Source organism: Astatotilapia calliptera, chromosome 23 (assembly GCF_964374335.1).
Source record: "Astatotilapia calliptera chromosome 23, fAstCal68.1, whole genome shotgun sequence".
In the NCBI taxonomy this organism is placed as follows: Eukaryota; Metazoa; Chordata; class Actinopteri; order Cichliformes; family Cichlidae; genus Astatotilapia; species Astatotilapia calliptera.
The window spans coordinates 218,243-245,025 of record NC_137443.1 but is presented as its reverse complement, the minus strand read 5'-3'; the positions used below and the strand labels follow the sequence as shown (position 1 = coordinate 245,025).

The 26,783-nt window shown below is 43.2% G+C and overlaps 2 protein-coding genes across 7 annotated transcripts; both read left to right on the top strand.

Moving 5' to 3' along the window:
• The first annotated feature begins 1,086 nt into the window (after positions 1-1,086).
• Positions 1,087-11,007, top strand: ftsj3 (FtsJ RNA 2'-O-methyltransferase 3). Its single transcript, XM_026158920.2, has 21 exons — positions 1,087-1,267; positions 1,404-1,509; positions 2,227-2,273; positions 2,383-2,462; positions 2,602-2,701; positions 2,931-3,125; positions 3,252-3,367; positions 3,557-3,661; positions 3,774-3,874; positions 4,036-4,122; positions 4,210-4,356; positions 4,542-4,677; positions 4,807-5,000; positions 6,442-6,559; positions 6,688-6,769; positions 6,905-7,055; positions 7,223-7,320; positions 7,922-8,024; positions 9,649-9,832; positions 9,914-10,008; positions 10,098-11,007. Exons 1-21 carry the CDS (start codon positions 1,201-1,203, stop codon positions 10,354-10,356), a joined length of 2,571 nt encoding a protein of 856 aa, XP_026014705.2. The 5' UTR covers positions 1,087-1,200; the 3' UTR covers positions 10,357-11,007.
• A 234-nt stretch (positions 11,008-11,241) lies between these two features.
• LOC113016241 (chloride channel CLIC-like protein 1) lies at positions 11,242-26,533 on the top strand. Of its 6 annotated transcripts, none has more exons than XM_080297262.1 (13): positions 11,242-11,303; positions 11,493-11,664; positions 11,773-11,880; positions 12,722-12,832; positions 12,973-13,194; positions 13,319-13,459; positions 13,564-13,663; positions 13,963-14,060; positions 14,590-14,736; positions 14,874-15,434; positions 16,571-16,597; positions 16,758-16,814; positions 17,241-17,767. In XM_080297262.1, the coding sequence occupies exons 2-13, from the start codon at positions 11,533-11,535 to the stop codon at positions 17,334-17,336; spliced, it is 1,800 nt and encodes a 599-aa protein (XP_080153388.1). In that variant the 5' UTR covers positions 11,242-11,303; positions 11,493-11,532; the 3' UTR covers positions 17,337-17,767. The 6 variants fall into 6 exon arrangements, with proteins under 6 accessions (XP_080153388.1, XP_080153391.1, XP_080153389.1 ...); XM_080297261.1 differs by having other exon boundaries at positions 11,266-11,400; XM_080297265.1 differs by lacking the exons at positions 16,758-16,814; positions 17,241-17,767 and adding an exon at positions 26,396-26,416 and having other exon boundaries at positions 11,263-11,664.
• Positions 26,534-26,783: the final 250 nt, after the last annotated feature.

The window sequence follows — 26,783 nt, the reverse complement described above, 5'->3', positions numbered from 1 at the left end:
AAACCAAGCATGGTGTGTTATTTTCACTTAATTAATTTTTGATCTGTAAAGAGTGATGCCATTAGATGAAAGCAAATAATGGGTAATGGAGAGTTGTTGAATGAATGAATTACAGTCTTATTTTACATTGCTCAGACTGCCATGGTAAATGGCCTGTATTTTTATAGCACTTTACTTAGTCCCTAAGGACCCCAAAGCACTTTACACTACATCCAGTCATCCACCCACAGGTGATGGCAGCTACATTGTAGCCACAGCTGCCCTGGGGCGCACTGACAGAGGCAAGGCTGCCGGACACTGGCGCCCTTTGACCACCACCAGTGGGCAACAGATGAAGTGTCTTGCCCAAGGACACACCGACCGAGACTGTCGGAGTCGGGGCTCGAACCGGCAACCTTCTGATTACAAGACGAACTCCCAACTCTTGAGCCACGATCGCCTGTATGCATGACAAGAACAGTCCTTCTCCCTCAATAGCAATTCATAAACATGAGCTATTTTTGTGTGTCTAGTACTAATCTTGTCCATATAACTGGATATATTTATAGCAGCAACGGCATTAATAATAATAATGATAATAATAATAATTATTATTATAATCAGTGGCACGGTGGTTAGCACTGTTACCGCACAGCAGGAAGGTCCTGAGTTCAATTCCAACATCAGGCCGGGGTCTTTCTGTGTGGAGTTTGCATGTTCTCCCCGTGTTTGCGTGGGTTCCCTCCGGGTACTCTGGCTTCCTCCCACCATCCAAAGACATGCAGCTTGTGGGGATAGGTTAATCCAAATTGTCACTATGTGCGAATGAATGTGAGTGTGAATGGTTGTCTGTCCCTGTGTGTTGGCCCTGCGACAGACTGGCGACCTGTCCAGGGTGTACCCCGCCTCTCGCCCTATGACAGCTGGGATAGGCTCCAGCGCCCCCCGCGACCCTGAAAAGAATAAGCGGAAGCGAATGGATGGATGGATATTAATAATAATAATAATGCATTTTATTTAAGATATCGTAGTAATGTGTTGTTAACAGCAGGTGGCGAAACATGCGCGAAACTAACAAACAAATCCGAAGAAGAAGAAGAAGTGTGACGTCGTAGTCCTGCGCCGGCACGTGTACACGTGCTGTTTTCATAGGCAGAGGGGTGTTTTGAGTGTGTGACATATCTGTGTGTTAAGGTCCGGCGTAAAAGTAAAGCAGCAAATATGGGGAAGAAACTTAAGGTCGGAAAGACCCGCAAAGATAAATTCTACCACCTGGCCAAAGAAACAGGTAGAGTACCGGAAAACAACATGAGCTCGAGACTGTCGTGATATTAGCATTAGCAGGCTAAAGCTCCGATCGATATAAAGTGTGGGTTGCAGACTGCTGGCAATCTTTTAAATCTCCTCTTTTGTGTAATTTTTAGGTTATCGCTCTCGTTCCTCCTTCAAACTGATCCAGCTTAACCGTAAGTTCCAGTTTCTGCAGAAAGCCCGAGCTCTGGTGGATCTGTGCGCTGCACCTGGAGGGTGGTAAGCATCCCGTCACCAGACATGCCGTCGTGTGTGGTAACAAAAGGAAAAGAAGTAACCCCTCTGGGGGGAAGCTGGCCAGTTGACCACTTTGCAGTCTTTGGTCATTCGCTTCTGTCACATTTGAACGATCACCAAAGGTCTTTGTTATAACAAGTGGCAGCTGAGTCAGGGACAGAGAGAAGAGAAAACAGCGACCACGTTGACAGAAGTGTTAGAATAGAATAGAATAGCCTTTATTGTCATTGTACAGAGTACAACGAAATTGGAGTGCCACTCCCTTGGTGCAAGATAAATAATAAATATAAATGTAAAATATAAAAAGTACAATAAAATAATCGCAAGTACTCAAACAATAGTAAGTACGATATATACAGGATAGCAGCATTAATATAATGACAGTATGGGGGAGAGGGGAGAAAGTAGGGGGTGAAAGTCAGGGAAGAGGAGCTGACTGGTGATTGTACAGTTGCAGTTTGTGTAAAGTTGCATTAACTTAGGACCGTGTGTGACCAACCTCGACCTCCTCTCTGGTGAGCACGACTCTGGTTCACTATAATCACAGACTTTCTTTTGCTGTGATTACAAGATAAAATGCACGAGCTTTACAGAAATGACATTACGGTACAATACGTCATGACGGAAGCGAAAACGGATAAATGAGTGATTTGTACTATGCAAAATAATCAAAGTTGAATTCAAAATCTCCTTTTCCAGGTTGCAGGTAGCGTCTAAGTTTATGCCTGTTTCAAGTCTGATTATCGGTGAGTGCAAATTTCTCCAATGATAAATGGCTCTGTTTCTGTTATGCTTCTAAAGCAGCTGTAATGTGTGTGACAATACTTCCCCATAAGAGTGGTTTCTTCTTCTCAGGTGTTGACTTGGTCCCCATTAAACCCATCCCCAACGTGGTGACACTTCAAGAAGACATCACCACTGAGAAATGCAGACAGGTGAGAAAGCTGCTGCTGTTCACAACATCACTGAAAAAACATAAAATCAGAGATGATATTTCAACAGTACAGATGTGGACAGCCAACGCTATGTTTGTGACATGGTTTTAACTGATGAGACACTCTTTCCGTTGTACAGTCTCTCAGAAAGGAGCTTCAGACTTGGAAAGTGGATGTTGTGTTAAACGATGGAGCCCCAAATGTGGGAGCTAACTGGCAGCACGATGCCTTTTCCCAAGGTGAGTCGAGACAAAACGTCTAGAGATCAGACTGCAGTAAAACAGCATTCGCACAATATGTCCAAAATGATTTAATTTGGTTGAAGAGGATTGTAAGGGGTTCTTTTTTGATACATCCTTACCACTCTTTGATTTTGTGTCTCTGTTGTGCCTAAACTAGTTCATGTCCATTTTCCACAGTATTTGGTATTTAAATCTAATTTTGAAATCCTCCCTTTTTCACCCACAGCTCACCTGACTCTCATGGCTCTGAAGTTGGCCTGTGAGTTTCTTACCAAAGGAGGCACCTTTGTCACCAAGGTGTTTCGCTCCAAAGACTACCAGCCTCTGCTTTGGATCTTCCAGCAGTTCTTCAAGAAGGTGCAGGCCACCAAACCGCAGGCATCCAGGAATGAGTCTGCTGAGATCTTTGTCATCTGTCAGGGTCGGTGTCATTAGCACAACCTTTATTATTTCATTCGCTTTTTGAAGACAATAAATAATGATCTTAATTTTGACCTTGTTCTTGACTAAACCTCACCTAAACCTCCCCCATTGTCGTCATCATCAGGTTTTGTTGCCCCGGACAAAATCGACAGCAAGTTCTTTGACCCCAAGTATGCATTCAAAGAGGTGGAGGTGCAGGCCAAAACTGTGAAGGAGCTGATCCCTGTAAAGAAGCCAAAGGCATGTATACTGACAAGTGTTTGGTCACGATAAGCATGTCAGAGCTGGCTGTGATTGCCTGTTATGAAAAGTTTTAGCTTTTAAACACTTTGTTTTATTTATCAGTCACAAGGTTTAAGACTTACTTTAAGGCACATTTGAGCCCAGAAATGAACCATCAGTGATGAAGCAGCTCTTCTTCTGTTGCAGGCGGAGGGATATACAGATGGAGATCTGACGCTCTACCACAGTTTCATGGTGACCGATTTTCTGAAAGCCGAGAACCCAGTCGACTTTCTGGGAAAAGCCAGTGAGGTGAGCTTTTTTTGTTTGTGTGTGTGTGTGTGTGGGGGGGGCTTTGAGACAGTCCTGTTAAGAATAAGAACTAAGAAGAAAACTCGTGCTTTTCTTGCTCTGTCTCATTCAGATCACCTTCAACAATCCTGATCTGGAGTTTCACTCAGCAACCAGCAATGAAATAAAGGAGTGTTGTCGTGACATCAAAGTCCTGGGCCGCAAAGAACTCCGGTGAGCTTTTCCATCTCTCACTCGCCACGTTTGTGCTTTAGTAAGCTGCTGCTACTTTACTGTGCTTGCACATCACATACATCAGATGGTGTGAGAACGTGTTGTAGCATGAAGTGTTGTTAACACGGGCCGTGTTTGCATGTCTTTTCTCACGTTTGCAGCCTGCTGCTGAACTGGAGGTCCAAGCTGAGGAGATACCTAGCTAAGAAACTGAAAGACGAGGCTAAGCAGCTCGACCAGGAGATCAGGTTTAAAAAAAGAAAAGAAAAAGCAATTTAAATATTAAATCTTTGTTAAAGTGTGTCACACATAAATCATCTCTACATTGTTTTTAGCTTAAGCTCGGATGAAGAAGGGAGCAATTCAGAGGAAGAAGCAGGAAAGAAGGAGGATGAAGAGGAGGAGGGTGAGGACAACGAGGAGGAAGAAATGGTGAAAAAGCTGGCAGAGCTGAAAGCTGAGGAGGTGGCTGAGCTCAAACGGTATGAACCGCTTTAGTTTTTTGTGTTTTCGGTGACATTAATTCCTCATCTTTCCTACTTTGTCTTGATAGGTACATCTTGCCTTAAAGAGAAGCAACACTTTACTTTTAGTTTCACCTCTTAGCTTTTGCCACGGATGCAGTTGTAGGGGCAAACCAAGAAACTGTCTCTTGCTGATTTGGCAGGAAGAAGAGGAAACTGCTGAAGGAGCAGCGGAAGCAGAGAGAGAGAGTGGAGCTGAAGATGGATCTACCGGGTGTGTCCATCGCCTCCACTGAGGACTCGTCCTTGTTCTCTCTCGTCTCCATCAAGAAGAAAAAGGTAAACGTCACACGCTGCTTCCCTAAAGCACCAAACTCAAGATCAGAATACCGCTGATTCCCACAGAGTTCAAGTCCCACGAGCTTTATCACTGAGAAGCGGCTTCATGTTAATTTCTCGGTCCCTCAGGTGCTTGTTGACATATCAAAGGGGGACATGAAGGCAGCGGACACTCTGGTAGATGAAGACGATGATTTTCACCTCTCCGATGAAGATGGCGATGATGCAGATAAAATGTCACTGGCATCTGATTTGGATGACGAGGATCTGGAAGAGGTGGAACGGCGACAAAATGAGCTGGAAAAGAAAGCACCAAAAAAGAAGTAAGAGGCCATTCAGAGCAAAAGCACTCTGAGGTACTGGTGATGTGGTGCCTGGCTCTGTAGGAGTTCTCTTTAGAAAGGTGTTAAGCACTGAATAGCATGTATACATTAGGGCTGGGTATCGTCACTGATTTCTAGAATCGATTCTATTCCGATTCACAAGGTCCTGAATCGATTCGATTCAATTCGATTTAAATCTGGGAAATTTTGACAGTCAGAAATATTATAATTCAGATCAGTACATTTACATATTTTTGTATCTAAAGGAAGCTGACGCTTTCCAGACTTTATCACAGGTGTGAGCATCACAGCAGAGGCCTTTGTGTCAAAGTAGCTGAAGATAAAACAGAAAAACATGAAGGTGATTTTCCTGGCCTGGATTTTATAAAAATATTCTGCAGTACATCAGAAACGAAAGAAAACCATTAATCAACACATGAACATTACCTCTGAAGTTACAGCGGTTTTATTACAGACACGGCGTTTTGCATTTTGTATAATTTTAAAAAGTTTAAATTTGTTCAGAAGCCTGTTGAACGGCAGAAATTAGGTTTTCTTTTCGGAAGTAAGTAAAAGGAAAAAAACATCGGCCGACAGCCTGCGAACAACGGTAGACTTGTGCGTAACAAGCAAGCGAATAATGCAGAAAACAGATTTCGGGGATAGACGGGAAACTGTTCTTGAAGTACACTGAGAAAAAGAGAGAGAGAGAGAGCTGTGCATGAAGTGTGATTTTATCCTGGTGGAAGCAAAACAGCAAAAGTCAGTGAATTCATGACGATCTTTATGTGAAGCTTAGTTTGGATCTTCTTTTGCTGCTGGTTCAGTCAATATTGTTTGGAGAGAGATAAAACTAACAGCTTTAGAATCAGCGCAAAAAGGACGTAAACACAAAGCGCAGATCCGCCGAAACATCAGAATCAGCGAGCTGTCGGCTTTCAGCCCCGACCGTGTCGTTGGTGAGAAAGGCGACATCTCACTGATTCTGATGTTTTGGCGGCTCCACGCTTTGTGTTTACGTCTTTGTGCAGAAGCCGTGTTCCTGCTCTCATTTACTGTTTTAAATGTTTGGTGGTTGTCAAAATTTGTGACGTTTCACCTGAGATTCTGGAATTTTGGGCAAAATATATTTATATAAAAAATCGATTCAGGATTTTAATGAATCGATATCACGTTATCCAAGCCAGAATCGATTTTAATCGATGAATCGATTATTAGAACCCACCCCTAGTATACATGTTCAGTGAGTACAAATTTATTTTTAGCAGAGTTGGTCTCAAACTAGACTGATTTACTAGAATTGTTATTGTCATTCCACAAGTTTGATGCTTACTGTTTTTCCCTGGAAGCTCAAGTCTGTTTATTTATTTATTTTACCAGAAAGAAAGCCCAACCTTTCTAGAAGACCTCAAAGTTCACGATTCATTTCTGTGGTTTTCAGAGTAAAGTTTACCAACCAAGAGGAGGAGGAGGATGAAGAGCAGGATGGTGGCTTGGTGGTGGAGCTAGAGGGAAAAGATGAGAAGATGGAGCGTCAGGCCGACCTGTGGTTCAGCAAGGTATGTGTTTGACTCGTAACACAACATCTAAAGCTCAGGTATTCTTCTGCTGCACCTGTTCGCTGTGTGATGTGGCACCTGCTTCCTACTTGATTTCTGATCTTTCACCGTGCTTTGTGTACCCGTAGGGCATCTTCTCTGAGATTGGCCTCGAAGGAGACGCAGAGAGCGAGCTCAAACAGACCGAGTGGCTCCGGACTAAACAGTCAGGTGTGAAGTGTTTCTCCTCCTCGTGTTCATGTCTTCACACTCACACGTTCACATACATGTTATTTTTCACAGCTTTAAATGAAATTGTGTTTGTGAGGGGCTAGTAGCTATCCTTGTATGTATTCTTACTTCTAGGAAAAGGCAAAAAGAGGAAAGCTGAGGAAGACATAAAGGAGGAGGAGGAGCAGCAAGAAGCTGCTCTGCCAGAGGAGGAAAAGGCAGGACCATCACTGGAAGCTGCAGAGGAGAGTGACAGTGACTCGGATGACAGCAGCAATGATGAAACGTAAAAGCACATTAAGTGTGGCTCTCTTTAGTCCAGTGTGTTACATAATTAATAAGCTTAGTTTGATTGCGTAACTGAAAAGAAATCTGCAATATTTCCAATTTCTTAAAACTGTTCTTAACATTAATGCTAATATACAGGTAACATGTTCACCGGTTTCCTTTTAGGGAGATTACCAGAATGAAGCAGGCCCGGGGGGCTGGTGCAGTATCAGGAGAGGTCGATGATGACGACGACTTCCAGGTTGTTCCTGTCGAAAGTACCAGTGAGTATGACAGTGAGGTCGTCAGCATCCCCAAACACTTCTCGTCATCATCTAAATGTTGCATATAGACATTTCTTTATTTATGCACATTTGGGCTCCAGAACAATTGACAGAGCTCATCTTAAGCCCTACGTTTGAAGCCCTACAAAGAAACTATGCTTTTGCCAGGCAGCACATAATTCTCCAATCTTCTAAATTGTTTGCTTGTCAGTTTTCGAGTGCTGAAACTCTTCCTCAGTGCATCTTTGCACTCAGTGGTGAACCTTTAGTCTGCCATCTTCAGGAAGAGTCAGTCAGTTTTCATGCTTGGTGAGCGCCCCCTGTTGCATGGTGCTGCGTGCTGGCACCCATCCATTTTGGTGTTGCACCTCTCAACTCTTTTGTAACCTGAAGTATTGCACTGCTGCTGCCACAGCTGGGTTGAAAACTCATTTGAATAACCCGCATGGTTTCCAATAAAAGTGCTCTTAAGTTAAATAACATGCACCATTGCATCTCAGCAATATTTGATATGTCTATATGTCCTATCTCATGCTTTAGAGCTTATATTCTGTTTTTAGCCTGTGTGTGTGTAACTCTGGATGACTGACTGTTTCTTTAGGTAAGAAAGCTAGAATCCTGAGTCCAGAAGGCCTGGCACTCGGCACTCAGATCGCTACATCTAAGAAGAGGGCAAGGGACCTGGTGGACAGCTCCTTCCACAGGTGTGTGTGCTTTGGATCTTTTTCCATTACAATCCAGAACTAGCAAATGTCCGTGGTTGTCATCATAGCGATGAACTCTGCTGCCCGTATCATCTCCAGGACCCCTTCTGTCCACCACATCACTCCTGTCCTGCAGCAGCTTCATTGGCTCCCGGTCAAATATCGCATTAATTTCAAAATACTCTTGTACACATTTAAGGCTATTCATCATCTCTCTCCTCCATATCTCTCTGACCTGATCAAGATCATCGCCCCATCTCGTTGTCTCAGATCTTCTTCTTCCCTTTCACTCTCCGTCCCTTCCCCCCCGTCTTGCCACCATGGGGAGCAGGGCTTTCAGCTGCTCTGCTCCACGACTCTGGAATTCCCGACCTCCTGATTTAAGAAACATCTCTTCCTTCTCTCTCTTTAAGTCCAAACTCAAAACCCACTTGCACAAAGTAGCTTATCCCACATAACCTCTCCACTCTATTTTATTTGTTTATGTCTTGTGCTTTTATGATTCTGTAAACTTCTTGCTTTTGTTGTTTTTATTCTACTATGTACAGTGACCTTGAGTGTTTTGAAAGGCGCTTTCAAATAAAATGTATTATTATTATTATTATTATTAATGCTGCTGCGCGTTCTGTGACCTTATTAGTATACAACACGAACGCTATAACAAAGGTGGATGTCAAAGTGTTGATGCACCTGGGAGGGCTGTTCTATATGATGAAATATGTCGGATGTTGACAGGAAAATATCTGTCGCTTCATGTTACGTGCTATCGTTTGTTTCGTGGTGTCACAAAAAACCCGTATACGGCAGTATCTTGTTTTTCTCTTCTACCACCTACGCAAGAATCACGTGAAGGAGTGTGGAGAGGGTTTATGGATGAGAAGAAAAGAGCCGTCAGGTGGTCAAAATAAACCTTAGGCTCAAACGTTAGAACATGGCTTTTCCCCGCAGCACGCCATGTAATAAATACTCAAGAAGAAAATGGCGGCCGTTACAACTTATGTCTAAAAAAATGCAGTTTTATGTATCGGTTAAAACACTCGACTCCAGGTGCACGACGCCCACACTTCATGCAGGTCGAGTTGCCCGAGTTTCACAGAATTTACAGAAAATGCACCGTTTTGTGATTTATATCGTTGTCGTGATGAGAAATTGGTATATGGAGATTTTGGTCAAATGGCACAGCCCTAATACCTGGTGCTCCATCTGTGGCTTTTCGGCAGACTCTGGGACCATGGCGTTGTTTTTTTGTTTTTTTTGGGGGGGGGTTGTAGCCATTTCGGGTTTCAAAAAGGGCAGTTTTGATTTTTTGGAAGGAGACGCTCTTGCGACTCATCGAGTGACGCCACTGACCAGCTAATCGGTGGCACGCACTCTGACGGCGTCACATTTTAGTATCTGCTCGGATTGCTTGGAACCCCAGTCGAGCAGTGGTACCAGGTACTATGACCTAAAACTTTGCTGAGTCAATCCCAATAGGTACTAATGGAAAAGAATCTGCCTTTCAGATTGCTGATTGCATCTAACGATGCGTATACTCGGGTTAACATTTGTTTTCGACAAATAAGGCTTAAACCTGCTGGAATAAGTGAAGATCACGAATAACACCTTGTGTATGCCGTTTCAGGTTCGCCACCTCTGACGAGCCATGGGAAGTACCGGAGTGGTTCCTCGATGATGAACGGAAACACCGGAAGAGGCCGGTGCCGGTCACCAAGGAGATGGTGGAGGAATACAAACAAAAATGGAAGGAGATCAATGCTCGGCCAATCAAACGAGTTGCTGAGGCCAAGGCCAGGAAGAAGAGAAGGGTAAAACACTTGTAGCCCGAGGAGCTTTTCGAAGTAATCGGTGTGTTTCCGAATGTATTAATTCCGCTGTTTCTTTTCAAGACGTTGAAAAAAATGGAGCAGGCCAAGAAGAAAGCAGAAGCGGTTGTCAACACAGTGGACATCTCTGAGAGGGAGAAGATGGCTCAGCTGAAGAGGTATGTTGTCACATCTGTGGGGCTGTGAAGACAAAACTAACTGGCTGTTTTACCCAGGAGAAAATTTCAATACTGTTTGTTTCTTTCAGTATATACAAGAAAGCCGGCTTGGGGAAAGAAAAGAGAGAAGTAACATACGTTGTGAGCAAAAAGGGTGCTGGGAAGAAGGTGAGACGGCCTCCTGGTGTCAAAGGAGTCTTCAAGGTGGTGGACGGGCGCATGAAGAAAGATTTGCGGGGAATGCAGAGAAAAGAACAACGCGCTAAAGGAGGCAAAGGAAAGCGCGGAAAGGGACGACAGGCTAAGGGTGGCAAAGGAGGGGTGAAGAGTGGTAAAGGGCGAAAATGAAAATGCATTTGAGTTTCTGCTTGTCGTTATTATTATTATTATTCAACTCCCTGGACTCGTGTTATAACTGAGCATTTGTGGAGCTTGGTGAACTATGATGGTTCAGTTTTGGCTCCTGTATCACAGACAAAATAAACATGAGTCTCTGTTTTGGAACTTTTGCTGGATTTCTTAAAGCCCTGGAGACCTCAGACATGTCTGGGAGATATGACATCCAGGTTTTATGTATACGTCTCTGTGAAGATGTAGCTGATTTGCCTTGAACCCCCTGGAAGGAAGAGGATTCACTGAACAGCTTAACTGTAAAATGCAGTAAAAGTTTATTGATAAATGTTTGTCTCGTGTAAATTCCAATATTTGCAATAAAGTTTTTGTTCAGATTGGTTGTTCAAGCATTTTACAAAAAAACCATTTCATCCTTTGTCTAATGCAGCCACAGCTATAAAAGTGCAAAAACATCTGTCTTAGACTGCACAGGCCAAGCAGGAAGCGAACTCAACCTGATGAATGACGTCTTTTCTATTTCAAAAAGGCGCGAGTACTTCCTGAAGTCTGACCTGCACAGAAACATCTGCTCAGTGTCCTCGGTCATGCTGGAGAAACACTAACGCTGCTGTGACCTAAATAAATAAACTACATTTTTAAAATTTCTATTACCAAATTGTGTGCATCAATGCAAGTGTAAGAAAGCAAATCTGCTCAAGCACTTATTAGGATTTCTAGTACCTGATACTTTATTTGTATTTCAGTTTGTGTAATTGTAAAAAATGCTCCTGTATGTTTACTTATGAAGTTGCATGTGTGGTTGAGCTGATTTTTAATATCAATACTACGGCTTTACCAAAATGGACTGTTTTTTTTTCTTCCCAAAACTACATTACCCATGAGCCTTCAAACTTAAATTGCGTCACGCGGTTGTACAGTAAAGCGGTTCCTTTTGCGGAAAGGTCTGTTATGTTGTTTTGTTCAGTATAGACGGTTTAGTTTTAATATGTGACCCACGCCTCAATCTGTCATATTACCTTAAACGTCACGTTTTATTCAGTGAGTCTAAAGTTGCTTTAAAAATTAGCTTTAAACTTAGCTAACGTTGCTAGCTAAAGTTGTGCACACCTGTGCTTGCTTTCATTGTCAAGGATCTAACTCTGGTTCGGAGCCTGTCTTCTCCCGGCCAGGATGTTCTTTATTGCTTTGTTGTGGAGCCTGTCGCTCACTGCCGTGGGCCAGCAGGAGGACAACGAGTGGCTCGACCCTTACGATATGCTCAACTACGATGCTAGCACCAAAACGATGAGGAAGCCTACTGAGGTTGGGAGATTGTTTACTCTGACCCAGCTACATTTGACACGGTTCTGATCACTGTGAAGACGTTGTGTTGTCCAGCTCTTTCATTAAGAGTGTGTATTTGCATCGCAGCCAGCAAGCTATGACAACGTGGGCACTAAAAGAAGAGAGTACAATCAGGACTCTAGCCAGACCGAGCTGACGTCCTGCAAAGAGCAAGTGGAGGATTTACAGAAACAGGTTGGTGTTTTGAATAATAAATCAGGCACAATGCATATTCATATTTTCAAAATATAAGTTTTCCCCCATTCAAATTGAATGAGTTAATTGAAGGTGTAGAACTGAAAAACAATTTCCAATTTGTCTAACAGTATTTAGGCTCCAGGCTTATTACTTTCTTCTCATTGTTAGCACAATTGTTGACACGTTTTACACTCCTGAGTCAAGCTCTGCGTTCAAGCTTAGAAAACAATTTCATGTACCTTTTTAAACAGAATTGTGTGGACGGTTTAAGGAGTCTGGAAAGTTTTTTTCTAAGGGACTTTTGAAATGTAGCCTCTAAAAAGAAAGTAAAGTATGATCTGAGGATCAGGGATAGGACTAGCCGCACTCTAAGCCTCTCACTTTCTATTAACTAGAGTCAGACTTACAGATACTGGACCATCAAGAGTATCAGGACATTACCATAGTAAAAGTCAGGCTGTTACTATGGTGTCAACACATAGTTAGCCTATCACATTCAATCACATTTTATGTATACATGTGCACTCGCTGTGCATGTTTTCTTAGGTACACCTTGTTAGTCCTGTGTTGGAGCCTCTTTTGCATTCAGAGCTGTCTTATGTTCAACAAGGTTCTGCAAACATTTCAGTTCCACCACATCCCAAAGGTGCTCTATTGGCTTGAGATCATCACTGAATGTACAAGAAACCAATTATACATGATTTGACTTTTGTTACTACTTTTAGAACAGCCATTAGTGGGTCAGCAACAAGACTCGGGTAGGCTGAGATGTTTAAATTATGGCGAAGTGTGCCAAGAAGATATCCTTCATATCGTTACACCACCTTCCTTCATTCAGAATGAAGATCAAAAGAAGACGATCAAGCTCATCTCACAACAGCCAACATGCAGTCCAGTGTTCAAGCGATTTCTGAGCAGACTGTTGAAGGAAATACAAAGAGTGGGTGTGGTAGGTGGTCATCTCATGTTTTATGGTGAATTATGAGATTTTAGTTGAACATATTGTGCCATAATTTTTCTCTGGTTCAATAATTGGCCAAGTGTCATAAATATTGCAATTTTAAGACACTTGCTCTAATTTCTCCCCAGCCCAGTGACTCCACAGATGTCTTTTTTGATGCCAAAGTCAAACTGTCCAAACAAGCCATGACAGAGATCCAGACACTTCTGGAGGGTGAAGACAGATGGAGAACAGGCGCTCTGGACAACGCCATCAGTCAGATACTCGTGGACCTTAAACCGCATGATTATGAGGCCTGGAAGTGGCGATTTGAAGACACCTTTGGGGTGGAGCTGGACACAGTATTAAAAGTAAGTTTTTAGTAGCTTTTACCTCTGGCTTCCTTCTATTCTGACTCTTCTTAATGCTTCTACTGTGCTTTAATGGTTTCTATTTTCTGTAACCACTCAAACTGTACTCTGCTCTCTCCTCCAGATCGGGTCATTTGTCCTGATTATAGTAGCCATTATCAGCACCGAACTGTGGACAACGATCTCCTGGTTTGTGCAGTTCCGACGACTGTTTGCCGTCTGCTTCTTCGTTAGTATTATCTGGAACTGGTTCTACCTGTACAAGGTAAATAGGAGCTCCTGCAGCTTTCAGTGGTTTCAGTTTAGCTGTATTTCAGTGCTTTGATTGTAAAATACAATGTTTTTAATAAATATGTATATTTTGTTCAGATTGCCTTTGCTGAGCATCAAAATAATATAGTGAAGATGGAAGGCTTTAATGCAAAATGCACTGGGGTGAAGAAAATTGACTGGAGTGACAGTTTGAAAGGTATGCAATCACCAAGCACGAACAGTCACGGCATTCTGTGAAAACCTCTTGCATCTAAAATATTAACTGGCTGAGAAAAACATTCCTTTTTAGAGCGTATTAAATATCATTTTGAAATACGTTTCACTGCACAGCCATGAGATGGAGAGGAATTTAAGTCCTTGTGGAGTCATTGTGCAAACTCTGAAGTCTCAGCTGCTTTAACAGTTTTAGACTCCAGCATTGCTGTTTTGCATATATTAAGCGTATTTGGCTCATAACGTCTGCCTAAGCTTGGACCTGTATTTGGTATCCTGCAGAGTGGTTTAGAAGCACCTGGACTCTTCAAGATGACCCTTGTAAGAGATACTATGAAGTTCTCATGGTTAATCCCATCCTGTTGGTACCTCCAACCAAGGTAGGCCACTCTTTGGAATGTCTGTTAAGGGTTATTGAGGTTTTGCGGACACATCACCACTAAACACATGGTTTTAATTTGGCTGCCATTTTGGACATGTGACAAATATGTTGACAGCGTAGAAGTGAGCGAGCAAGTTGCCAGTCACACACTGCCCACGACCATACGACAACCTCCAGTTGTGAAGTAAAAAGTACAAATTTTGAAATTGCATTTCGAAACATCTTGGCTGCAGCACTGAAGCACAACTTTGCTTCCATGTCCAGTTTGTGTCACACTTTTTCAAGTTGTGCAACTGCTCGGCTATTAGTTGGCAACTTGTTGCAGACAAAACGTGAAAAAAAACAGCCACTGTGGCAAAAACCAAAGTTGTCACCAGGAGGATTTTGGTACAGCACCTTCTTTACACCGATTTTACCCAGCAACCAGTCTACCTTGTTCTAACTGCTATATATTTTTACCATGCCAAACTGTGTTCCTTGGTATGCGCTTGGACTTTGTTATGACCTAGACATCCTTCTCTTTTTAGGCAATCTCTGTTACCATTACGACCTTCATCACAGAGCCACTGAAGCACTTCGGACAGGGAATCAGTGAATTTCTTCGAGCGCTCCTCAAAGATCTACCAGTTACCCTGCAGATCCCAGTCCTGCTCACTATCGTGATCGCCGTTGTGGTACAAATTGTCCCCTTTTTCACATTAATTCACATTATGGAGCTTTCGTTGTATACACAGCATTATTTGCATTAATAAAGCAATACATTGTATGTCTTTGCTTTGTATAAATAAATATATGTTTGACTCTTCTACAGGTGTTCATGTATGGAAGTGTGCAAGCAGCCTTCCAGCATGGCATCATGGCACCTCTACGCCGCCCTCGAAGGGATCCACCACCACCAGAGCTGGAACAACCGCAAGCTCAACCTCGCCTCAGGATTGAGGACTGCAATCATTTTGCAGGAGGGGATGCACCTCAACAGCAACATGCCCTAAGGTACAGAGCTGATGAAGCCAGATTAAACAGGAATGACTTGCATCAGAGGAGACCCAACAGGCAGTGGGTCGAGACTCTAGGAACTGCTGAGGATGAGCCGGACGCTGAGCGGGCCAATGAAGTTCCTGAGGCAGACCAGAATCCGTCTGTTGAGCCAGATTCAGAAAACCAGCGGGGAGCAGAAGAACGGCCACCAGCAGCAAAGGATAACAGCGTTGGTGAAAACAAAGCCAAATCGGAGCCAAAAGCTGCTCGGTCAGATTCGTCTGAGTCGAAGAATAAAACTTCAAAAGGGAATGAGAACCTTTCTCAAGATCAACCAGACAGAGATGTTGCACTGCTCAGACCTGAGCTCCCAGACGTGCAGCCTGTCGATGAGGTGAGCCCCCCCCCCCTTTTTTTTTTTTTTTTTTTTTTAGATTTTTGTTTATATTCATTAGGGCTGCCACAAATGAGTATTTTGATAGTCGACTAGTCACCGATTATTTTTGCGATTAGTCAACTAATCAGATCATGCATCCATTGAATGTAAAACCTGCAGCTTATTGCACCAGCATGCATCTACTCTTATATATCATTAGCTTACAGCTTTAAGTGTTTCAGGTATGTGCTAACTAAAAATAAAGACAAGATGATAGTTTATTAAATTTTAATGAAATTTGTAGATTGTTTCGGTGGAGTTTAATAAACTCACCGCAGTATATTCTCAAGCATCTCACACTTCTGATAATCAGCTGTCTGCTTGACTTTACTCAGCTGTGTAAAAACTATAACTTTAATTTCAGCCAAACCGATTTACTCAGGAACAAATAAAATACTGAAAAAAGCCAAACAATAACATTTTTAAGTTATCAAAGTGACTCATATGTCATGTTTAACCTGAGTAGCAAAAGACGGCAGTGGGTTTGAAGACGATTTGCCGGGAGTCCGGTGTTCTCAGGGCTCTAGTGAGCCTTGCCCCCGGCTAGCTATCGAGCTAGCGGGTAACAGACGTCTCCGAAAACGTCGGAGCGCTTTTGAAAATATGCGGTGTCTTGATAAACTGAGCAGATATTTGAGGTTTACACAGCTACATTCTCGCCTGAAAATATGGTAAACGTTTATTTTGTGACCCAGAAAGAATAATAAGAGTAATATTAAAACTAACTAGCTGCCGCCATTGTTGGAAACTGAGCTGGGCCGCACTATGAATTCTGGGACACAGTTTCTTCTTCTTCTGGGTTTAACGGCAACTGGCATCCTTGTACATGCAGTGCTGCCATCTTCTGTTTCAGTCCGTTATTACACTCTTAAATCCTACTACTTATTCCTGCGTCTTTTGTGATCTTACAAAGCTTCAAAAGACGCGTCGACTATTAAATTAATCGTCAACGATTTTGATAGTCGACGTAATCGTGACTAGTCGACTAATCGTGGCAGCCCTAATATTCATCCAACCAAATTAGACACACAGCAGTGGTTTTTGACAGAGACTAATGTTGTTCTTATTTTTTTAATGCACTCATGGATGGGAAGGTGAATATTCACATGCAACATAAATTGGTAACAAAGTATTTAATGACATTAACATTTCATTTTTCCTGCATTTTTGTCTTTTGTTCTTTTCTTTTCTTTTATACCTGCTGAGTTTGTCTTAGTTTTGTTAATGTAGAGCCAGTAATGCGTTATCATTACTGCTTTTTTTCTGCCTTGTATATGTTAGATTTCTGTTGCTACCACACCACTGACGTTTGTTCAACAACAGTGGATTTCAATCCTGGTGAGCTTGATGGAGCTCTCTCAGTATACGCAGCAATAAAGTGCATGTCAGCGACTGTATCTTCATTACATCGTTTTGTTTTTTTCATTTGAGGACGTTTTGCAGCAAATAATTAGTGGCTTCATAGTTGTATAGTTTACACATTTGCAAGTTCCCTGGTTTGATCCAAGGAGGAGACACATTTGATGCTGATGGTTAAACAGCTGTATCAAATTAAGCATGGAGCTACCCGCTGTGGTAACTAAAATGATAACTTTGAACTCCAAATGTGTTTAACGTTTTGTGATTATTATTATCTTTATGTAGTTGAAAATCTCTTAATGGCTAAATTTTAAACTTTGGTTTATGAGTGTATTATTTGCTGCTAAAAGGTACTTTTTAATATGTAATTAATTTGTAATGCATTTCTGTTCTGTTTCTCTGCAGCGCCCAGAAGCCTCACTTGAAGACTCCTCACTGCGACGCTCTGTAAATTTTAAAGCTCCCGTCCAGGAGACTGGTGGAAATAATGAATACATCTGACTGACAGATGTACAGATGGTGTTAAAGTGAATTAACAGGATGACGGGATTACCACCACGCAGTGTGGTTGTTTGCTGCTGTGCGGTCACCCGTATGTGGCTATCCATGAGGAACAACTGCTCGGGATAATTGTGTTTTCCTGGTGAATTCTGATTTCCCGCTGGCAAAACGTTTGGGAAATCATGCAGCACCAGGCTGGAACAGTGTTGTTTACTCAGTTTGGTGTTCCTGTGTGCTTTTTGGTGTCTTTCAAATCGTTGTTAAAATTGGAACTATATTTGACGAGCTGTATAATAAGTCGGTGCTGCAAATTAAAAAAGATGTTTTGAATTTTTAACTACAGCCTGACTGAGGCCACATTTTTGGAACTGTTGGGGACTTTTAAGGAATAAAAAGTTCTGAATATGTGGAAATAAATACACTATTACTAATGTTGTTTGTCACTGGGCTTTACGATATTTTTATGTTTATTCTTCTGAAGAAATGCTACCACACATTTTGGTTTTGCTACATATTATTGATGAATAACTGGCCATCCAGCGATCCGTGTTTTGTGCCAGCTGCGCTCTCACTCGTTCTGTCGGCGGTGCTGGTTTAACCCGATGATGCGGCGGGGCGGGAGTGCTATCAGCTGGGTATGGTCGTGCGCGCTCCGTCTTTCCGAACGGATATTTTTGTAGCTGTGGAGATCAGGGAAATTATTTTGCTGCTATTGTTAATAATCATCATCATTACCATTGCATTAATAATATAATCTACAGTATTGATATTGCATTCAGATGTTTAAACAGTGTGTGTGTCTTTCAGAAAGACTAAGTTGCAGGCTGACAGGAAATTGCAGGTTTGCAGAGTGTGCCTTTTACAGAAGTGAAACTGAAAGCAGAGTCTAAGTGCAGGTTATTCTGAGGAGCTGTTTGGACGAGGCTATGTGAATAACTAGGTTATTCAAATTGTCTTTTATACTTTTATATTCTTTGATTAAGCTTTTAGTAGAGGTTCCTGATTAAAACATTTATTCAACATATACATAGTTTCAGTTCGGTTATTACATATATGAGAGTGGCTTCTGTCTCTCTGTCTGGTGAGAGGTCAGGAGCTAGTTGGCGAGGTGAAATAGGGTACAATTGTGGTTAGCACACACACACTCAGTTAGAGAGAATCATTTATAGGTGAAAGTTTAATCATGTTTTGCTCAGGGTTGCAAAAGAGCAGTTTGTCGCAGAACTGCTGCTGATGTGTCAAGATGATAAGCGAGCATCCGGCAGTGACAGGAAGTAACTGCCATGAAGATGAAGACAATGTTCTTTTTAAACTGTGTTAAAAGTCATTGTGGTTTTGACCTATGTATGAAATGGATCTGACGTTGAGGGGGCGTCATTAAATTCAAGCCCTGATGGTATAAAATATCTGTTTATGCTTTGATTAAGTCGTGTAAGTGTATTTCATTAAAATCAATTGTCTGACCAAGCTCTTCTGGACCTGGTTGTTTGTACTCTCCTTCCTCAATATTTGAACCTTAACATTTGGGGGCTTCGTCCGGTGGTTGAGGAGGGAGAGAATTAGAAGGTGTAGACGGAGAAATTCGGTGGTCTGAGGTGGTCGGACGGGCAGACACGAGTGCCAGTGGTCGAAGTGAGAGGGCATAAGCCGGCTTATCCAAAGGTAAGGCACTACCTGTTGAATTATTTCCAAAGTGTGCCAAATTGGACATTACAAATTAAAGTCTACTCACTGAAATTACTGGTGAATGTCTGGTTTGATTTTGATGAAAATCTCATGACAGTACTGAGGATTTAAATGATTGAATGCGGTTGGACCGCTAAAGGATTTAATACGGTTGGACCGTGGAAAGCAGTTGGACTGCTTTTAGTATATTAGGGAATTTGGTTATTGTTTGGGGTTGGAGCCCCTATTGGTTATAAGGTTGGACCTGCTTCAGTCTTACACTTTTTTGGGTGTTTTACTGTTGTTCCAAAGTATTATAAATTATTCAAGAACGTCAGTTGGACTGATAGGAAGCGCAGTGCTCAGAGGTAACGCTTGCCAATGCCAAGGACGCTTAGGCATTGTCCTTGAAGAGGGATAGTCAGTTGGTCACTGTGGAGCTTGGGGCACTCCAGAATAACTAGGAGTTAGAGTCTCCTTACCGTTTGGAACGGTAGTCTGCGCTTTTTTGGCCAGCAGAAGTTGGACTTCGGGCGTGTAACTTTAACTTAAAACTTTGGGGTAAGCCTTGGCTGTGAAATGGCAAAAATAGAGCTTCAGGCAAAGTTTGGGTTGGTTGACGCTTTTAAATTGAGTTAGGGATTTTAGAGATGAGGCCAGAAACTGTTGGACAGATACTGGTTAATTGATCACAAGAAAGTTGGACTTTATCGGTTGGACCGTTAACTTAAATTTGTCGAAATTGTTTAGGCGCTAAAGCTGACAGATCTGACAGTGGTTGTAAATATAAGACGTCTTTGTAATATAAAATAAGAGAGTTTGGTGTGAGAGGAGGTTGTGTGTCGACTCAGTAATGCACTGACTGTCTGCTGCTATTTTTAGATGGTGTGTGTGAAAATGCAAATTAGTAAGCAGTGAACTGTTTAAACCACAGTTGGTTTTACAAGTACTGCTGCAAACATTGTTGAATGTGTGTTTAAGACGCCATTTATGTTTATTAGAGGGCTATAAATAAAGTCTTGAGCTGCTGTAGTGAATGTATAGTAATTGACTGAGTTTTTTTAAATTTATATATATATATATATATATATATATAGCCTACCGAGCCTACCGCAGACATGAGCGAGACAGATAAATATGAAGGCATGCCGGCTCGGACGTCGCCCGGATCAACAAGGTCCGCGTCAGGTGTTGAGGAACCAGGGCACCCTGACGACAACTGGGCTACTGGAACAAGAAGGCATCGGTGGGCAAGAGACGAAAACAGGGCGTTGTTGGAATGCTACTACGCAAGTAACCCTGGCGGAAGGGGCTACACGAATAGGATGAGGGGACCTATGGATTCTTCGATACCCAACATCCACAATGACGGTGAAACAACTAGTAGCTCAGTGTTCCAACATTCGAAAGAAGGGACTGCTATCACAGCTAGAGATTGACAAGGTACAACATAAATGCTATGGCAAAGAGGAGTCAGGACGCTTGAGGAGGTACACCAGAGAGATAGAAGGCAGGAGAATAAACCAGCTGTTCTCCACAGAACCAGCAAAGGTGTACTCTCAGTGGCAAGGGAACAATAAGAGACTGGAGACGGAGCAATACTGGAAGAGCATATGGGAGAAGGACGCAACCCATAACGGCAATGCTCAGTGGCTAGTGGATCTGAGGGCAGACCATAGCGACCTCCCTGAACAGGGTCCAGTAACCATCACAGTGGCAGATATCCAAGAAAGGGTCTCCAGTATGAAGAGTTGGACAGCACCATCACGCCTACTGGCTAAAGAAGCTGACTGCACTCCACGAGCGTCTGGCAGCACAAATGAACCAGCTGCTAGTTAACGAGAGACACCCGGAATGGCTAACCGAAGGTCGAACGGTCCTGATCCCCAAGGACCCCAAGAAGGGACTGGTCCCATCCAACTACCGACCAATAACCTGCCTCAGTACTACATGGAAGCTCCTGTCAGGCATCATATCGGCTAAGATGAACAGGCACATGGGTCAATACATGAGTGGGGCACAGAAAGGGATTGGCAAGAATACCAGAGGCGCAAAACACCAGCTACTGGTAGACAGAACAGTCAGCCGAGACTGCAAGACCAGACTGACCAACCTGTGCACTGCCTGGATTGATTACAAGAAGGCCTATGACTCAATGCCCCACAGCTGGATACTGGAATGCTTAGAATTGTACAAGATCAACAGGACCCTAAGAGCCTTCATCAGGAACTCAATGGGGATGTGGCATACAACACTAGAGGCCAGCTCCAAGCCCATAGCACAAGTCACCATCAAGTGCGGGATCTACCAAGGATATGCTCTGTCCCCACTGCTGTTCTGCATAGGCCTGAACCCCCTCAGTGAGATCATTAACAAGACTGGCTACGGATACCAACTACGGAATGGAGCAGTTGTCAGCCACCTCCTGTACATGGATGACATCAAGCTGTAGAAGATCCATAGAGGCTGGGGTCTATCACACCAGGCAAGACCCCAGGTGCAGGCTGTGGAAAGATGCCCCAGAGACAATCCAGCACATAACAGTAGGGTGCAAGATGCTAGCAGGCAAGGCATACATGGAACGCCATAACCAAGTGGCCGGCATAGTGTACAGGAACATCTGTGCCGAGTATAACCTGGAAGTCCCGAGGTCAAAATGGGAGATGCCCCCAAGGGTGGTGGAGAATGACCGAGCTAAGATCCTGTGGGACTTCCAGATACAGACGGACAAAATGGTGGTGGCTAACCAACCGGACATAGTGGTGGTAGACAAACAGAAGAAGACGGCCGTAGTGATCGATGTAGCGGTTCCGAATGACAGCCATATCCGGAAGAAGGAACACGAGAAGCTGGAGAAATACGAAGGGCTCAGAGAAGAGCTCGAGAGGATGTGGAGGGTGATGGTAACAGTGGTCCCCGTGGTAATTGGAGCACTAGGTGCGGTGACTCCCAAGCTAGGCGAGTGGCTCCAGCAGATCCCGGGAACAACATTGGAGATCTCTGTCCAGAAGAGCGCAGTCCTGGGAACAGCTAAGATGCTGCGCAGGACCCTCAAGCTCCCAGGCCTCTGGTAGAGGACCCGAGCTTGAAGGATAAACCGCCCGCAGGGGCGTGCTGGGTGTTTTATATATATATATATATATATATATATATATATATATATAGTGAGTGCACTGTATATATTTAAGACTAACATATTACTTTTAGTAGTAACCTCTCTCCAGCAATAATTGCTGGTGTGTTTTATTTTTTCAATTTCTTGTGTGTGCGGTGAGAATAATAGAGGTTTCAATTGTTTTTCTTTTTGACTTGCTCTTTCTGATTATGAAAGGCATGTCTAAAATACTCTTAGGAAAGCGTGTTTTGAGTATATTCCTCAACTCTTGTCACAGTTTAAGTGTGTGAATGCTGTGAGTAGTAGGCTTTGAGTGATTGGGTGTGATTTCTACAAAATAATAAATAATAATAACACCATGAAAGTTGATAGTAGAGTGCGTGCAGAAGTGGAAGTGTGAGAGAAAAAGGCGGTGTGTGTGAGACGATTCCTGATGTCTGAAAGAGCTCTGCTGAGCACACTGAAGACTGTGATGTGAATACTGACAAATGCAAAGAATTTAGTATATTTAAAAGTGTGTGCGTGAAACAAGGGTGCATTGTTTTTAGATCAAGACTTAGTAAAACTAAACAGTTTGATTAGGTTGTAAAATAGGAAAGAGAAACAGGAAATATGGCTCTGAGTGCTGTGTGTGTGTGACAAGAAATGGTTTGTGTGACAGGAACTTTGCATGCCCATAAAAGGAGACTCACTGTGACAAGTGAGCACCCAGAGAGAGAGATGAGTCAAACTCTAGGCAGAATGGAGGTTTTAAGAAAAGAAATGAAAAGGATATTAATGGTATGCTTTAGTGTGTCAATACAGGTTACAAATAAATAAAGGTGGACTTTTCTCAACCTGGAATTTTGAGTACAGCGGCAAAACCATAGATTAACAGAATTGGGAGGAAATAGGCCAGATTTTGGCTTAAAATTTTACAGCTTGACCTCCCACTTGTCCCGATCCTGAGAAGAAACTCAAAGGACAGTTAATCTCCTGATGAAGACCGACAGAACATCGTGGACTTGAAGAATTAACAGCAGGCAAAAGACAGTGCAACTGAACCATTAACACTGAAACCACACTGACGATACCAGCAGCAGCATATTTGCCATGCTTGGAGTAATCTTGAAAGAGACGACTGAAAGGATGAACAGAGAAGAAGAAACCACGTGATGAAAAGATGCACGGTGAACTGCAGGCTGGTAAGAACAGTGTGACATAACTGTTTAAAGGCACTGAATGGGATATTTTGCCAGGCTGGGATTTAATCTAAAAGGAAAATACTGAAAAGATCAACGGAGAAGAAACAGACTGTGTCTGCTGGAGATTTCAAGACAACAAAGGACACTATGAGAAGGACACAGGGGCCAGTGGGAAGGTGAAGCCCAGACGAGTTCGACTGCGAGAATAGGGTTAGGGTGTTGAAAAAAGATCAGGGCACCAGCAATCGCCGGTTCCCTGAGATGCACTCTCCACCGTGGGACAGGATGGTGGTACCCCTGCCCCAGTTCAAAAAATTGCCCAACTTGGGTTAATGCGCATCTACTGAGCTCCTCGCGACGTTTCGGCGTTCCTTCGCCTTCTTCAGGCCGAGCTCAGTGCCGTCTTGGCTTTTATAGTGTTTGTTACGGCCCTAGCAGGGCCTCCTCCTGAAGGTGCCTGTGTGGGCGTGTCCCACCACCTCTTCTGCCTGAGGTGCCACCTTTCCCTGTTACACAGCTGACTCACATCAGTAATTAACAGTATTTAAGCCCAGGGAAAGGTGAGCTCTGGGCCAGAGTGCCATTAGTGTGGTTACAGCTTGTGAGCTGAGTGGTTTTTGTGTTTGCAGCTAGTGAGCTGTGTTTTGGTGGTTGGCAGCTAGTGAGCTGCTCTTTCTTTTTGGCTTACGTTTTACTTTATTGACCAACGCCTGAGTTTTGTTTGTTTTTCTTAAATGGTGATAGCGGCTTGTCCGTCTCTTTTAGTTGCGCTACTTTAATAAAACTCTTTAATTTAACCCTTTTGCCTCCTTGACTCCTTTTTCTGACCCGGTCACTTTTGTTACTTCCCCCTCCCCGCCTAGACCCCTCAGGGGAACGTAACAAGTGGGGGCTCGTCCGGGATCGTTGAAAAGGGAGTTTTGAGTTGGAATTGGTTTTTGATTATCTTGCTGTTTTTACCTTTGGAGATTCAACTTCCCAGTTTAGTTAGGTGAGTGTCCAGCTGAGCTTTGTTTTAAGTTCTTCCTTCGGGCACTCTTTTGTTGTTTTGCCTTTTTTATTTTCGGAGTAATCCTGGGCGGGGATTAGTTCCCTGTTGGGGGTAGGCAATTCAGGGCTCCAGTCGCTGAAGTTTTGCCTTTCAAGTTGCCTCAAGCCCGGCACGCTCCAGAAGATAGGTAAAGTTTGTTGTGCTTAGGAACTGGGTAAGTTGTGTTTGTTTATTGTGTATACTGTAAGAGGTACGTTGGTCAGCTAAAGTAAGTTGTGTAGTGGTCTGTTAACTGTCTTAATTAGGTTGTGTTTTGCTAACTCTTCACCATCCCCAAAATGGTTGACACAGCTGTTAGTGTACAGGTGTCTAGAGGCTCGTTTGTGAGCAATAACATTCACCTGGTTCCAGACTTCTGTGAATCCAGTGTTCACAGCTTTTTCAGTGTGTTCGAACGCCTGGCAACTGCACTGCAGTGGCCTCAAGATGTGTGGGGGGTGATGTTGCTGTGTCGGTTGACAGGTGAGGCTCAAGAAGCGTGCTCTGGTCTGTCTAGGCAGGACAGCCTAGTTTATGAAAAGATTAAAAGTGCTGTCCTCCAAGCCTATGAACTTGTGCCTGAGGCCTATAGGCAGAACTTTCGAGGTTTGGAGTTGGCACAGGGTCAGTCCTACCTTGACTTTGCTCGGGAGAAGGCAAAGCTTTTTGGTAGGTGGTGCTCTGCAAGCCAGGTTAACAGTTTGGGGTCGTTACGTGAGCTCATGCTTGTGGAGGATTTTAAAAACTCTGTTCCTGAGTGTATTGCTCTTTATTTAAGCGAACAAAGGGTTTCCACATTACAGCAGGCTGCCATACTGGCAGATGAGTTTACCCTAACTCATAAAACAAATGCTGTAGAATGTGACATCTCTTCTCACTGTAATACATCTTGGAGAGCTAGGAGGGAGCCAGCTAACAAGGCTGAAAAAGTTGTGGTTTCGAGACCCAAAACGAAGCTTTGTTTCTTCTGCCACAAACCTGGACACCTCATTGCTAACTGTTTGAAATTGAAACTCAAACGGAAAGCTGACTCAAAGCAAAAAGGGCCTGCTTTGAGAAAAGTTAGTCGTGGTTCTCAAACCGACAAGGTTGCCAGGCCTAGTAAAAGGCTACACTTGGAGCATAATTGCTCAATAGTGTCATGTAGTCAGTGTGAGAGGTCAACTAACCTTGAGCTGCTGCTGGTTGACAATGTCTCAGTTCCTCAAAATGACCTGCTGTGTTCTCCACATGTGATGGCTCAAAAAAGCCCTGGTTATCACATGAGAAATTGTTTTGAGGGTCTGCGGCCACCCTCAGTAAGTATTTTGAACCCATTGAGATGGGGTTGGCAGCTTCCGCAGGCAATGCCTAACCGTTGCTATGGGGTTTGGTAGGTGGAAAGCCTGCCAGTAGGTGATGAAACGGTTATGGACTTGTTGTGGTTATCGTAATAATTTGACAAACCATGGGTTTGTATTTATGGGAGGGGGTGTTACGGCCCTAGCAGGGCCTCCTCCTGAAGGTGCCTGTGTGGGTGTGTCCCACCACCTCTTCTGCCTGAGGTGCCACCTTTCCCTGTTACACAGCTGACTCACATCAGTAATTAACAGTATTTAAGCCCAGGGAAAGGTGAGCTCTGGGCCAGAGTGCCATTAGTGTGGTTACAGCTTGTGAGCTGAGTGGTTTTTGTGTTTGCAGCTAGTGAGCTGTGTTTTGGTGGTTTGCAGCTAGTGAGCTGCTCTTTCTTTTTGGCTTACGTTTTACTTTATTGACCAACGCCTGAGTTTTGTTTGTTTTTCTTAAATGGTGATAGCGGCTTGTCCGTCTCTTTTAGTTGCGCTACTTTAATAAAACTCTTTAATTTAACCCTTTTGCCTCCTTGACTCCTTTTTCTGACCCGGTCACTTTTGTTACTTCCCCCTCCCCGCCTAGACCCCTCAGGGGAACGTAACAGTGTTGCTTGTCTCCTCCCACTTCTTGGGTTCTCACTTTTTCTTTTTACGTGACTTACTTGTCTTTTCACTTTGCTTTCTGTGTTTCCTTTTTTCTTTGACTTGTTTTCTCTTTGTGCTACTGTTTTTAGGGTTAGGGAATGAAGACTGACTCCTCCCCCCTCTTTCGAAGGCAGGAGGACGTGCACGGTCCATCCCCCAGGTGACCCGTTGCTGCTGGAAGTCGGACCGCCCAGGACGCCGCTGGCGCCTCCCGCGACGGACCACCGTCCACCCATCCTCATCATCAAAAAAAGCCATCGAGCCCGATGGACTTTTTAATGTCTTGGTGTTTTTGTTTACTTATGTAGTGTGTTGATTTTTATTATTGTGGTATCGCCTTTGTTATATATTAATAATGTCGCCTTTGGTATCTAAGTAATCAAAAAGTAAGAGTGGTAATTAAGAAAATAAAATGAAATGAAATAAAAGTTTTTTTGCTCTTTTGTTATTTATTAGTTTTGTATTTATGAATTAAAA

Bases quoted from the DNA above. Each gene is read 5' to 3' on its own strand.
- ftsj3 (XM_026158920.2), top strand. From the start codon at position 1,201: ATGGGGAAGAAACTTAAGGTCGGAAAGACCCGCAAAGATAAATTCTAC. The intron at 4,678-4,806 runs GTAAACGTCACA...TCGGTCCCTCAG, and splicing joins TCTCCATCAAGAAGAAAAAG to GTGCTTGTTGACATATCAAA. The intron at 6,560-6,687 runs GTATGTGTTTGA...GTGTACCCGTAG, and splicing joins CCGACCTGTGGTTCAGCAAG to GGCATCTTCTCTGAGATTGG.
- LOC113016241 (XM_080297262.1), top strand. From the start codon at position 11,533: ATGTTCTTTATTGCTTTGTTGTGGAGCCTGTCGCTCACTGCCGTGGGC. The intron at 15,435-16,570 runs GTGAGCCCCCCC...ATGGATGGGAAG, and splicing joins ACGTGCAGCCTGTCGATGAG to GTGAATATTCACATGCAACA. The intron at 16,598-16,757 runs GTAACAAAGTAT...TGTATATGTTAG, and splicing joins TTCACATGCAACATAAATTG to ATTTCTGTTGCTACCACACC.